We start from the raw sequence: 14,700 nt of genomic DNA, 5'->3' as shown, positions 1-14,700 counted from the left end.
AGTCAGGAAAAAAAAAGGCACAAGGACATGTTCTCAGGGGTTGCAGGCTGGTGTCAATCCCAGAAACCTCAAGGGAAGGAGATCTGGTTCTGGGCTCAGTAAGTCTGCGATCTAGCCCAATTCCTGCCCTGGCACAAAGAGTTAAGGTCTCTTCTAGCCACACAACAAATTGTCAAGTACAGAGACTTCAAAATCCCTATGGCTCCACAAGGTAGGTGATGGAGAAGTCATGAGTTTTCTATCTCTCTGGGGTTCAGAGACAGCATCCTATATTCATACTCACAGATACTGCCCCTAGGAATGATGAAGGGCCCAGTATTCAAGCACCTACCACTGAGCCGCATTTCAAAGCAGATCCGGAAGCAAGACTGCATAATCTCACACACAGATTCATTGGTTAGGTGGGCACCTACTGGGGTCAGCAACAGAGTCCGCAGTACCTACCAGAAAGAAAAAGCAGACACTATGATAAACAAGGCAGGCTGGGTGAAGAAGGGTGTACATGAAGGGGGAGAAAGTGCCTCCTGTTTCTCTAGTCTCCTATGGAAGCACTCAGGGGTGAGAAAGAGGTTAGCAAGAAAGCTGACCTTGCTTCGGCTTGGTGCTGGTGGTCAAGTCTCCCAGGAGCTTATCTTAGGAGCTGTGTCTTTATGTTATGTGACCCCGACATAGTGCAGCACTCATTTCTGCCCTAGCCCACAAACCCAACGGATGGATGGCACAGATATGGTCTGCTAGAGGTCCAAGTGTATTCAGGGTTCCGGTTATTTGATATCAATATCAAATTTAAAGCTTTTTATTATTTTCCTTAGAAAAAGCTTTTACTTTGGGTATGGAGCAGCTTGTTTGGAAACAAAGTAGCTCTCTAAGCCTCAATGGAGTCAAAACACAGCTTCACATTGCTGGCAGGCTCCAGTAAGCAGAGTCGGAGGCACCAGCTCCTGGCCATTAGCCTAATTGCTGTCCCCCTCCATTTACCTGAAGGATTTTCATCAGGACAACCTCATCGCTGGCAGGATCTGTGCCCACAAAACGGGCATGGGTGACAGCATCTGCCATGTTCTCCATGCCCTCTGCTGTGCCCTCATGGGTGGGATCTGCTCCAGCAAAGAAAAAAAAAGAAAGGATATGAAGAGGAGAGACAAAAAGTCAAGACGTCCTGTGTAGGGTCTATTTTGAAAGACTTTAGTTTTCTCCTCTTCAATTCTCTAACCCATGGCTCCTTGAATTACCTGAGAGTTTTTGCCCATAAATGGCTGATATATGTTGTGCCCATCTCAGCACAAATGCTACTATGTAAAAGTGGTTCTCAATCATATATAGAATCATCTGGAGGGCTTGTAAAAAATAAAAATTGCTGGCCCACACCCCAAATTTTTTATTTAGTAGGTCTAGTATGGGGCCTGAGAATCTGCATTTCTAACAAGATTCCAGGTAAAGTTAATGCTGCTGGTCAGGGGACCACACTTGGGAATCACTGCTATAATGCTACTCACTTGACAGAGGAAGGACCTGGAAATTTGAGGTTTTGGCCCAGAGCAAGTGCCTGGGAGGGCCAGAGCTTTGAATATCAAGGTTATAGCCTTTCTCTTTTTATGTTCTCTTTCAACACATCTCTCTATCTGACTGCTTTTGGAATGCAGTATTCAGGTGCAACTGAGGTAGGGGAGTAGAGGTAAAAAATGGACAGTCACTGCTGCCAATATGCAGATCTGGGTGCCCATTAGAGCAAACCAGAGAGCACTTCCTGCCTATTAAAAACAGTATGTCATGGACAAGAATCCTTAACTAAAGATTAAGGAGTGATAGGGGACAAACTGAAGAGGACTGGAGGCTAGCTAACTGGGAAGTAGGAGGGAGGAAGACCTTAAATTGTGAATAAGAGAGGAGATGCCAGCTCTGACAACCAGCACTGGGGTAGAAGCTAACACAAATGTTGCCAAGGAGGAAACTGCTCCCGTTCATGATTTAAATACCCATAAGGAGTAGACAAAGAAGTGACCTCCATCAAGGCTTACAAGGGTCCTCCAGAACAGCCTGGATTGTTCTTGGGGGGCAAAAGTAGGAAAAAAAAAAAGGTGGGAATATGACAAAAACTTTGTGAGTGACAGATAAAAATGCTCTAGAGGTGACATGGTGTAAGGTAAGAAAACCTCCTAGTTTTTAAGTGTAGGAATTAGAAGAAATTCTCACTATTCTCTTTCCTTGTACCTGAAAATAATGGAGTTCCTGAATTTGAAGCTCAGGGGATGGCTGAGAAACAAGAACATTTCTCTTGCAACAATGAGCCAGAACACTTTCATCAATTGTGAGTGGTTTTCATTTTTCTCTTCTGTCCTGGTTAGTCTCTGATACCTGGTCAAAGACTCTCATTGTCCTATTTACTTCATGCCTCTACTCAGCATCATGAATGGCTACTTTAGAGGTCATGCAGAAGGAAGCCAATTTCATGATGCTGTATAGTAGAGGAAGTGACCCAGCTCCTTCTATTACCCAACCCTCCATGTTTCTCCCAATCAATACAGAAAATCCTATACTTTCAAGGCAGTTGCCTGAGTCCTCTTGCACAGCCCTGCTGGGCAGAGTCCACAAAAGGACCTTTCCTTGCACAGAAAATCCAGGGCCTTCGTGTTGCTGTGTGGGTGTTTCAGAGCTCCTAGTGAATGGCAGCCTTGCTCTCACCTCACAAACTTCTGGGGGTTTATTTCTTCCCCTCTTTCGGTAACCTCCCTAGTTAAAGTGATTTAAGCTCTATTGATCTTTTTGTAGCTCTTATCCTCTCAGCTTGAATGAAGTAGCAAACTTAATTTTCTAAAAAGGCTAGAACAAAAAAAATTTAAAAATTTAAAAAAATAAATAAAAAGACAAGTACAAGTGACGGGTCCTATGAACCACAGGCAGAGCCTCACAAGTCAGGCAATCAGAAGCACAAATCCTGTTCTGGCAGCTATGTGGGACCAAATAAAAGGCTAGTCTTTGCAGTAGGATCTAAAATAATCCTAGAAGCCTTCATCACAGGATTGAGAGATGGAGGGCAGTTCCTTCAAGAAGAGCAACCTAAACAAAAGACTGGCTCACTTAACAGACCTTATCTTCCCCAGGACCCCTTCTCTAGAACCCCCTCCTTTCCTGGCCACCCTGGAGAAGACCGCAGGGAAATCTGCCAGTCTCATCTCCTTTGCCTTCTGGCTTTCAGACACTGCTTCCTGTTCCTTTTCTCATGCCCACTGCAATCACCACCTCCAGCATTCTCTTTTCCCACCACAGGAAACTCCAGTGACCAGCTGGCCTGAGGTCTCCAATGACCAGCTTGTCTGCCAAGCCAAGAAAGGCGAGAGAGTAACGCTGACAAAAGAGCAGAGGGAAAAGGCAGAGGGCAGCTCCTGGAGGCCATGAAGAGAGATGACCTGCAGGTGGTGCTCAGGGCAAGGCTCTAGGTAGCTAGGCCTGCTTTTTGCTTAGGATAAGTATGAAGCTAGGACCAGGGTGCCTGGAGAAGCTGATGCCCCTATTCAGAACCTAGCTGGCACCAGCATATTTGCTCCCAATCCTGAATGCTTCAACTAAACAAATCCAATTTTCTAGAAAAGATAAAAGGTTTTCTTGCCTTGAACTGAAGGTCATTTTCCTTTCTTGCTAGCTACCTGAGCTTCCACTTTTCCTGTCTCCCTACTTAGAAACAAGGACAGCTGCCTGTGTTCTATGTTCCTCACCACTACACATGGGCAGACAATATGAGAAAAAGAATTCAGGATTTTGAGTGACAAAGTCAACTAAAAAGAAATAAAAAAATACACCATAAACAAATTCAGAGATAAACAATAGACTGGATAAAATATTTGGACTAGATTGAAAGAAATTTGTAACATTATGATAGACAATCAGTTAATACCCTCACTATACAAAGAACTCCTACAAACTGATAAGAAAAACAAAGACAATTCAATAAAGGAGAAGACATTCAAATTTCAAGTACAGGAATCTGTCATACAAAAGGAAATTTTATAATAAAGCTATGTAAACAAGGAAGCTTATTTCAGCATTATTGATAATGGCTCAAAATAAGAAACAATTTGAGCTTCTCTGGTGGGCGAGTGGTTAAGAATTGCCTGTCAATGCAGGGGAAATGAATTTGATCCCTGGTCTGGAAAGATTCCACATGCCCCTAAGCAACTAAGCCTGTGTGCCACAACTACTGAGCCAGCGTGCCCATGTGTCTAGAGCTTCTGCTCCCCAACAAGAGAAGCCATCACAATGAGAAGCTGGTGCACCACAACGGAGAGTAGCCTGGGCTCACCACAACTAGAGAAAGCCCATGTGCAGCAAGGAAGACCCAGCACAGCCAAAAATAAATAAATCTTTTCTAAAAAAAAAAAAACCAGAAACAACCTAAATATTAAAATATTGTCCAATAAAAGAATGATTGAGTGAACTGTGTTATATCTATACTATAGAAATTATACAGCTACCAAAAAGAAAAAAATCTTACCAGGGACTAAGGGGCAGGGGAAATGGTGTATTATTGCTTAATGGTTAAAATTTCTTGTCTGGTATGATGAAAAAGTTTGAGAAACAGATGGTGGGGATGGCTGTACAACACTGTGAATGTAGTTAATGCCACCGAATTATATACTTTAAAATGGCAAATTTTATATTATGTATATTTTATTACAATAAAAAAAGAACGTACAAACTTCCAGTTATAAGATTAATAAGTTCTGGGGATGTAGTGTACAGCATGATGACTGTAGTTAACAATGCTGTATTGTATGTTTGAAAGCTGCTGAGACAACAGATCTTAAAAGTTCTCATCACACACAAAAAAATGTTGCTATGTGAGGTGATGGACTTAACAAAGTATGGTAATCATTTTGCAACATATGCATATATCAAATCATTATACTGTCCATCTTAAACTAATACAATGTTATATGTCAATTATATCAATAAAATCAGAGGGAAAAGAATACATCAGATAGATAATTATATTATGTACACTGTTATTATGTATACTATTAAATGAGAAAAAAATTTAGCACATAATTCTTTTTTAATTTCTTTTTAAAAAGAAGTAGAACTTTATATATATTTATATACATGTATGGAAAGGTATAGAAAGATTCAAACCTTCCTGTTAACATCCTTTACCTAAAGAAGGATGAGGAACATTGACAGAGACCATTAACTTTTCTTGTAGTCACCTCTTTATTATTTACCTTCTTAAAATAATCATACATTATATTTGAAAAATAAACTAAAATCAAACCTCCAAGGGCATCATATCCTTAACTGCCTTCAAAGCACAAAGAAATCAGTAGTCCCAAGGAAACCTCCTCTCACTCCCCACTCTGTACAACCTCAATCAATTAGTGTGATGAGTAACTAAAAAACAATCCTATTTCTTTCCTACAAGGAAACAGATGGCTGGGGAAAACTTTCCAGCATCACCAGCTCATTGCCTAAAGCCTGACCACCCTGGGAAAGGCAAAGAACTGAAAGAGTGTGGTCACTCAAAAAAGCCCGAGTGCTTACCTATGAGCGCATAGGATAGGAACTTGTTGACAGAGGTGAGTGCAAGTCCAGTTATAGGGCCAGTGGTATCTTCAGAGCGAATTACTTCCAGAAATGGACGAAGGAACACATTGGGCTCAATTTCTGAGAGTTCTGTAAGAAAAGAAATGAGCATGAAGATGTGCCATCTTGCAAGAAACTAAATGTAGAAAAAGGCCATTTTGTCTGTGCTGTGAGGCAAAGTTCTTAGTTGCTGGGACCATCATCCTCCTTCTGGATTATCTTGAATCAAACTCCAGATGCTATGTTGTTTTATCTGTAAAATTTTTAGTTTGTAGCTCTAAAAGATTAAAAAGCTTAAAAAAAACCCCAAACCCCCACAGTATCATTACCATGTTTAAAAATTAACAATAAAATGGTTAAGACAGTAAATTTTATGTTTTTAATATACACATACACACACACATATTTTAAACCATAGTTTAAAAATTAACAGTAATTCTTTAATATCATCAATACAGCTGGGTCAATTTTCCATGTCCATTTCACCACCCTCCCTAGGGATACATAAGTAAACCTCATCTTAAGTACAGCCAACATGGCCAAAGAGATCTCAGGATGAGCTGCTGTCTTCAGGTCTTTTGTAGTTATAATCAAGGTCACTTCTCTCAGAGATAAAGAATGCAGCATATCCCAGGAAGTTGAGGGGGAAACTTGTGGTTTATAGTCCCTTGCTGAAAAATAATTTTAAAAAGAACAAAAGGCTGTGTTGGAGGCAGTTTATATCTAAGGCCAACCTAGACAGCATATTAAAAAGCAGGACATTACTTTGCCGACAAAGGTCTGTCTAGACTAAGCTATGGTTTTTCCAGTAGTCATGTACAGATATTAGAGTTGGACCATAAAGAAAGCTGAGCACTAAAAAATTGATGCTTTTGAACTGTAGTGTTGGAGAAGACTCTTGAGAGTCCCTTAGACTGCAAGGAGATCAAACCAGTCAATCTTAAAGGAAATCAGTCTTGAATATTCATTGGAAGGAGTGATGCTGAGGCTGAAACTTCAATACTTTGGCCGCCTGATACGAAGAATTGACTCATTGGAAAAGACCCTGATGCTGGAAAAGACTGAAGGCAGGAGGAGAAGGGGACAAGAGAGGATGAGATGGTTGGATGGCATCACCAATTTGATGGATATGAGTTTGAGCAAGTTCCGGGAGTTGGTAATGGACAAGGAAGTCTGGAGTGCGGCAGTCCACGGGGTCACAAAGAGTCAGACACCACTGAGTTACTGAACTGGACCAAAAGGTCCTAATCACTCTCCAGCCTTCTTTCAGTCTACAGTAAGCAGAGGGCTAACTACCTTGAGATGATGAGGTGATTCATGATCTTTATTTTACAGATGAAAAAAATAAGGCTCAGACCAGACAAGACTGACCTCAAATCACACAGATAGTAAGAAGCAGAGCTGGAATTTGAACCCATACATATGGTTCTAAAACCTACAAAAACATTACATCTATTCTATTTAATTATCAGCACAAACTCTTGAATTTAGGCTTCATTCCAGGTCTAAGAAGCTACTCTATACTGGACTTGCTCAGTATATAAACCCCTACTATGCCTGGGGTTTAATTTTTGTCTTTCTACGGTGCTATCATATGTCAGACACTAGCTTCCTAAAAGGATTCCTAAACAGGCTAGAAAGACTTAAGGACTGGATAAGGGCTGCCCCACCTTTAGAGACAAAAGGAAGCTGGGTTTCCTAAGCACCTCCATTTTCATGCAAATACAGGGAGCTTCCCACTCAATTCCTACCACGCCCCTCTCTGGGTAAACAATCTCTGGCCCGGCTGCTCCTCAGATTAATGCTTTAATTAATTGGCAGATTGGGTAGCATTTTCCAAGCTTGTCTGTATAGTGATCACATCAGCTGTAAAAAACCTGCTTCTCACCCCCCGCTACCCCCACCAAGAGATGTACAATCTGCAGAAAAAGCCTAGAGAAAAACCTTTGTGTGTGTGTATGTAAGATGGTAAAGGGTTGAGATGTAAGGAATAGAAATATTTGGGAAAACTGAAATATATAAAATACCTTTAAAAAGCAGACTGAGAAAATTAAAGTCATCTAGTCCTGCTGCTTTAGGAACACAACTCTATTACATACAATTTGGTTTGTCATTAAAAAAAATTGGGAATATCTGAGATATGAAACTGTTAAACGGAAAAAAATCTTTTGAGACGTAGGATAGGGAACAGATTTTTCTGAACATTCACCCAGTTGCTATATCTATATTTGCTTTGTAGTCGAAGATGTGTGCAATTTTACAACCAGCATTTGACACTTTCAGGGCCAAGTACATTCTGCTTCTTTTTGTTTGTTTTTTAATTTTTTTAATTCGTTAAAACTGACTCTTTGAGTCCTATAAATTTTAACACACACATAGGGTGTGGGCTCCCAAAGCCAAATGACTTAATGTACCAAAGAGGAGTTTCTCTCCTGTTCTCAGTAGGCTTGAAATTGATGGAAGTGTGATCTGTCTCTGCATGGCTGCTTCAACTGAAGGTTTTGAAAGAACAAGTTCCAGTAACAATTTTTTTCTAATATTGGTTAGAATAGCCCAGGGAGAGAAGAAATAGACTTCCCCCATGCCAGTCTAGCCTTTCCACAGAGGAAAGGGCTTTTCTGAATTCAGGTCCACGTTCATAGGTGGCCATTCCCTTAAACCTAATCTCAGTGTCTTCAGCCCTCAGTCTTAGAAGGCAGGGCCTGATATTCGGCTGCATCACGTGGATGCCATTCTTGGTGTGAACTAGGCTGAGATTTGTATATTAAGATTCTTTCGGTACTTAAAAAAATGTTTTTTAATTTTAATTATCATATTGTAAAATTGACTTTTTTAGTATACAGATCTATGAGTTTTTACATACACATAGATCCCTGTAAGCACTGTGTCAGTTGGAATACAGAACAGTCTCATCACCCCCAGAAAACTCCCTCTGTTATTCCTGTGTGATCACACCCTCCCCCTACCCCAACTCCCGTGAACCACTGATCTATTCTCTCACCACACTTTTACCAAAGAGGTCATATAAATGGAATCCTAGAGTATGTAACCTTTTCAGGTTGATTTGTCTAAAACTGCTGCCTAACTCAATAGTCTGTTCCCTTTTTACTGCCAAGTGGTATTCCATTGCATGTTTCTATCACAATTTGCTTATCCATTCACTAGCTGAATGACATTGGGCTTCTCCATTTTGGGACAATTATGCATAGAGCTGCTATAAACATTTGGGTACAGGTTTTTGTGCAAAGAACATTGGTTTTCATCTGTCTGGGATAAATATCCAGGAGTAGGATTTCTGGGTGAGAGAATAAGTGTATGTTTGGTTTTATAAGAAACTGCCAAACTGTTTTTCCAGAGTCCTGTACCATTTTGCATTCCCACTAGCAATGAGGATTGTGATTTCTCCACAGCCTCTCTAGTGCTTGGTATTTTCAGTACTTTTATTAAGTCATTCTAGCAAGTAAGCAGTGGTATCTCAATGTGGGTTACATTTGCCTTGCCCTAATGGCCAGTGACATCAAACACCATTTGGTGATCTGTCTGTCCAAGTTTTTGCCCATTTTTTGATGGAGCTGTTTTCTTACTGTTGAGTTTAGAGACTTAAACAAGTGCCTACTCTGGATTCAAATTCAGACTTAAATTGAAGAAAGTAGGGAAAACCACTAGGCCATTCAGGTATGATTTAAATCAAATCCCTAACGATTATACAGTGGAAGTGAGAAATATATTTAAGGGACTAGATCTGATAGACAGAGTGCCTGATGAATTATGGATGGACGTTCGTGACACTGTACAGGAGACAGGGAGAAAGACCATCCCCAAGAAAAAGAAATTCAAAAAAGCAAAATGGCTGTCTGAGGAGGCCTTACAAACAGCTGTGAAAAGAAGAGAAGTGAAAAACAAAGGAGAAAAGGAAAGATATACCCATTTGAAAGCAGAGTTCCAAAGAATAGCAAGGAGAGATAAGAAAGCCTTCCTCAGTGATCAGTGCTAAGAAATAGAGGAAAACAACAGAATGGGAAAGACAAGAGATCTCTTCAAGAAAATTAGAGATACCAAGGGAACATTTCATGCAAAGATGGGCTCAATAAAGGACAAAAATGGTATGGACCTAACAGAAGCAGAAGCTATTAAGAAGAGGTGGCAAGAATACACAGAAGAACTGTACAAAAAACATCTTCACGACCCAGATAATCATGATGGTGTGATCACTCACCTAGAGCCAGACATCCTGGAATGTGAAGTCAAGTGGGCCTTAGGAAGCATGACTATGAACAAAGCTAGTGGAGGTGACAGAATACCAGTTGAGCTATTTCAAATCCTAAAAGATGATGCTGTGAAAGTGTTGTACTCAATATGCCAGCAAATTTGGAAAACTCAGCAGTGGCCACGGGACTGGAAAAGGTCAGTTTTCATTCCAATCCCAAAGAAAGGCAATGCCAAAGAATGCTCAAATTACCCCACAATTGCACTCATCTCACACGCTAGTAAAGTAATGCTCAAAATTCTCTAGGCCAGGCTTCAACAATACGTGAACCACGAACTGCCAGATGTTCAAGTTGGTTTTAGAAAAGGCAGAGAAACCAGAGATCAAATTGCCAACATTCGCTGGATCACTGAAAAAGCAGGAGAGTTCCAGAAAAACATCTATTTCTGCTTTATTGACTATGTCAAAGCCTTCGACTGTGTGGATCACAATAAATGGTGGAAAATTCTGAAAGAGATGGGAATACCAGACCACCTGACCTGCCTCTTGAGAAATCTGTATGCAGGTCAGGAAGCAACAGTTAGAACTGGACATGGAACAACAGACTGGTTCCAAATACGAAAAGGAATACGTCAAGGCTGTATATTGTCACCCTGCTTATTTAACTTATATGCAGAGTACATCATAAGAAACGCTGGGCTGGATGAAGCACAAGCTGGAATCAAGATTGCTGGGAGAAATATCAATAACTTCAGATATGCAGATGACACCACCCTTATGGCAGAAAGTGAAGAAGAACGAAAGAGCCTCTTGAGGAAAGTGAAAGCTGCTGCTGCTGCTAAGTCGCTTCAGTCGTGTCCGACTCTGTGTGACTCCACAGATGGCAGCCCACCAGGCTCCTCTGTCCCTGGGATTCTCCAGGCAAGAACACTGGAGTGGGTTGCCATTTCCTTCTCCAAAGCATGAAAGTGAAAAGTGAAAGTAAAGTCGCTTAGTCGTGAAAGAGGAGAGTGAAAAAGTTGGCTTAAAGCTCAACATTCAGCAAACAAAGATCATGGCATCCAGTCCCATCACTTCATGGCAAATAGATGGGGAAACAGTGGCTGACTTTAGTTTTCTGGGCTCCAAAATTACTGCAGATGGTGATTGCAGCCATGAAATTAAGAAACTCACTCCTTGGAAGGAAAGTTATGACCAACCTAGACAGCATATTAAAAAGCAGAGACATTACTTTGTCAACAAAGGTCCATCTAGTCAAGGCTATGGTTTTTCCAGTAGTCATGTATGGATGTGAGAATTGGACTATAAAGAAAGTTGAGCACTGAAGAATTGATGCTTTTGCCCTGTGGTTTCAGAGAAGACTCTTGAGAGTCCCTTGGACTGCAAGGAGATCCAACCAGTCCATCCTAAAGAAGATCAGTCCTGGGTGTGCACTGGAAGGATTGATGCTGAAGCTGAAACTCCAATACTTTGGCCACCTGATGCGAAGAGCTGACTCATTTGAAAAGATCCTGATGCTGGGAAAGATTGAGGGCAGGAGGAGAAGGGGATGACAGAGGATGAGATGGTTGGATGGTATCACAGACTCAATGGACATGGGTTTGGGCAAACTGCAGGAGTTAGTGATGGACAGGGAGGCCTGGCGTGCTGCAGTTCATGGGGTCGCAAAGAGTCAGACATGACTGAGCAACTGAACTGACTGATGAGCTTCAGATGAAAGTGGTTCTTTTTTTTGTGCATATGATGTTCTGTTGTCCCAACAGCATTTGTTGAAAAAAAAAAAATCCTTTCTTCATTGAGTTGTCTTTGCACCTTTGTCAAAATTCAACTGGCCTCAGCAATCTACAGATTAGATGCAATACCTATCAAAATACCCATGATATTTTTCACAGAACTAAAATTTATATGGAATTATAAAAGATCCAGAATTGTGAAAGAAGCCCTGGGGGAAAAGCACAAAGCAGGAGACATAACCTTCCAAGACTTCACAGAATACTAGAGTGGTAACAGTACTCAAAATAGCTTGGTATTGGCAGAAATACAGATATATGAATCAATGTAACAGCATAGAAAGCCCAGAAATATACTCATACACTATGGACAGTAAATCTTTGACAAGGAAAAAGAATATACAATGGGGAAAAAATAGTTTCTTTAGCAAACAGTTGGAGAAGTTGGATAGCCACATGTAAATCAATGAAGCTAGAACACAGCCTCATACCATACACAAAAATAAACTAAAAAATAGCTTAAAGACTTAAAACAAAACAACAACAAAAAAGACTCAAAACACTATAAACCTCCTAGAAGATAACACAGGCAAAACATTCTCTGACAAAAATCATACCAATATTTTCCTAGATCCATCTCCCAAAGCAATAGAAACAAAAGAAAAAATAAACAAATGGGTCCTAATTAAACATACAAGCTTTCACACAGCAAAAGAAACCATACGGAAGGAAAAGACAATCTACAGACTGGGAGGAATATTTACAAATGATGCACCTGACAAGGACTTAATTTCCAAAATATACAAACAAGTCCTATAATTAAATAACAAAAAACCAAAGAATCCCATTGAAAAATGGGTAGGAGACCTAAACAGATACTTTAAAAAAAGACATACAGATGGCCAATAGGCATGAAAAGATGTTCATCACTGCTACTTACAGAAATGCGAATCAAAAATACAACGAGGTACCACCTCATACCAGTCAGAATGGCCATCTTTTAAAAGTCTACAAATAATAAATACTAGAGAGGTTGTGAAGAAAAGGGAACCCTCCTACACTGTTTGTGGGAATGTAAATTGGTGCAGCCATTATGGAGAACAGTATGGAAGTCCCTCAAAAAACTAAAAGTAGAGTAGACTATGATCCAGCAATCCCATTCCTCATATACCTTGATAAAACTATAACTTAAAAAGATACATGCACCCCTATGTTCACAGAAGCACTATTTACAAAAGCCAAGACAAGACACAACCTAAATGTCCATCCACAGAGGAATGGATAAAGAAGATGTGGTACATATATGCACTGGAATATTACTCAGCCATTAAAAAGAATGAAATAATGCCATCTGCAGCAACATAGATGAACCTAGAGATTGTCATACTAAGTGAAGTAAGTCAGACAGAGAAGAAAAAATATTGTATAACATCCCTTATATGTGGACTCTAAAATGACACGACACAAATGAACTTACTTACAAAACAGAAAGAGACTTAAGAGAATGAACTTATGGTTGCCAGGGAAGAAGGACGGGGGGCAGAGATAGTTAGGGAGTCTGGGATAGACATGGACACACTGTTATATTTTAAATGGATAACTAACAAGGACCTACTGTATAGCACATCAAACTCTGCTCAATGTTATGTGGCAGCTTGGATGGGAGGGGAGTTTGGGAGAGATTGTATACATGTATATGTATGGCTGAGTCGCTTTGCTGTCCACCTGAAACTATCACAACATTGTTAATCATCTATCAGTTCAGTTCAATTCAGTCACTGAGTTGTGTCCAACTCTTTGCAACCCCATGGACTGCAGCATGCCAGGCCTCACTGTCCATCACCAACTCCCAGAGTTTACTTAAAGTCAAGTCCATTGAGTCGGTGATGCCATCCAACCATCTCATCCCCTGTGGTCCCTTTCTCCTCCCGCCTTCAATCTTTCCCAGCATCAGGGTCTTTTCAAATGAGTCAGTTCTTTGCATCAGGTGGCCAAAGTATTGGAGTTTCAGCTTCAGCATCAGTCCTTCCAGCGAATATTCAGGGTTGATTTCCTTTAGGATTGACTAGCTGGATCTCCTTGCAGTCCAAGGGACTCTCAAGAGTCTTCTCCAACACCACAGTTCAAAAGCATCAACTCTTTAGTGCCCAGCTTTCTTTATAGCCCAACTCTCACATCCCTACATGACTACTGGAAAAACCACAGCTTTGACTAGATGGACCTTTGTTGGCAAAGTAATGTCTCTGCTTTTTAACAAGCTGTCTAGCATGTTAATCATCGCTACTCCAATACAAAATAAATAGTTAAAAATAAAAAGAAGTTGTGGTGTAAATATATAAGGCATTATGGATGGATGGATCTAGAAATTATCATACTAAATAAGTCAAAAAGAAAAAGACAGATACCATAATATATCACTTACATATGGAATTAACAGATCTAAGAAACAAAACTGGACTTACAGATACACAGAGAACAGACTTGTGGTTGCCAACAGGGAGTGGGTGGGGGAGGTAGGGACTGAGAGTTTGGGATTAGCAGATGCAAACTATTATATACAGGATGGATAAATAACAAGCTCCTACTGTATAACACAGGGAATTATATTCAATATCCTGTGATAAGCCATAATGGAAAATAATATGAAGAGAATATATATATATATGTGTGTGTGTATAACTGAATCATTAGCTGTATAGCAGAAATTAACACATTATAAATTGACTATATTTCAATACAATTTAAAAAAAATCAGTTAGCCTTATTTGTGTGAGTCTATTCTGGGTTCTCTGTTCTGTTCTATTCATCTGTATGTCAAACTCTCTGACAATATCACACTCTCTTGATTACCACAGCTATATTCTAAATCTTAAAATCAGGTGGTATGATTCTTCCAGTTTACTTCTTTTTTTTTTTTTCAGTACTGTTTCCAGTATTTCCAGTATTCTAGTTCTTCTATCTTTCCATTTTAACATGGTAAACTTGTCTATTTTTGCAAAAAGAATCTTGAAAGTTTTACAGGAATTGCACTGAGTCTATAGTTCAACTTGAAGATGAAATGACCCCTTTATTATGTTGTGCCTACTAATCCATGCACACGGTATGTCTGTGTATTTACTTCTTAGTATTTTTCATCAGTGTACTGTAATTTTCAGCATACAGGTTCTATACATGTTTTGTTAGATTTAT

At 40.0% G+C, this 14,700-nt stretch overlaps 1 protein-coding gene across 9 annotated transcripts in view; it reads right to left on the bottom strand.

Annotated features, from left to right (window-relative positions):
- The window catches only part of GBF1 (golgi brefeldin A resistant guanine nucleotide exchange factor 1), a 118,399-nt gene that overhangs the window by 25,351 nt on the left and 78,348 nt on the right, over positions 1-14,700 (bottom strand). For all 9 annotated transcript variants that reach the window (XM_061162463.1, XM_061162466.1, XM_061162470.1 and 6 more), the window contains 3 exons: positions 5,533-5,664; positions 979-1,097; positions 332-440 (listed from right to left, as the gene is read on the bottom strand). In XM_061162463.1, coding sequence (XP_061018446.1) covers positions 332-440; positions 979-1,097; positions 5,533-5,664 — 360 coding nt within the window. The remainder of the gene's footprint in view (positions 1-331; positions 441-978; positions 1,098-5,532; positions 5,665-14,700) is intronic.

Source organism: Dama dama, chromosome 15 (assembly GCF_033118175.1).
Source record: "Dama dama isolate Ldn47 chromosome 15, ASM3311817v1, whole genome shotgun sequence".
NCBI classification, from domain to species: Eukaryota; Metazoa; Chordata; class Mammalia; order Artiodactyla; family Cervidae; genus Dama; species Dama dama.
This window is presented reverse-complemented; position numbering and strand designations above follow the sequence as displayed.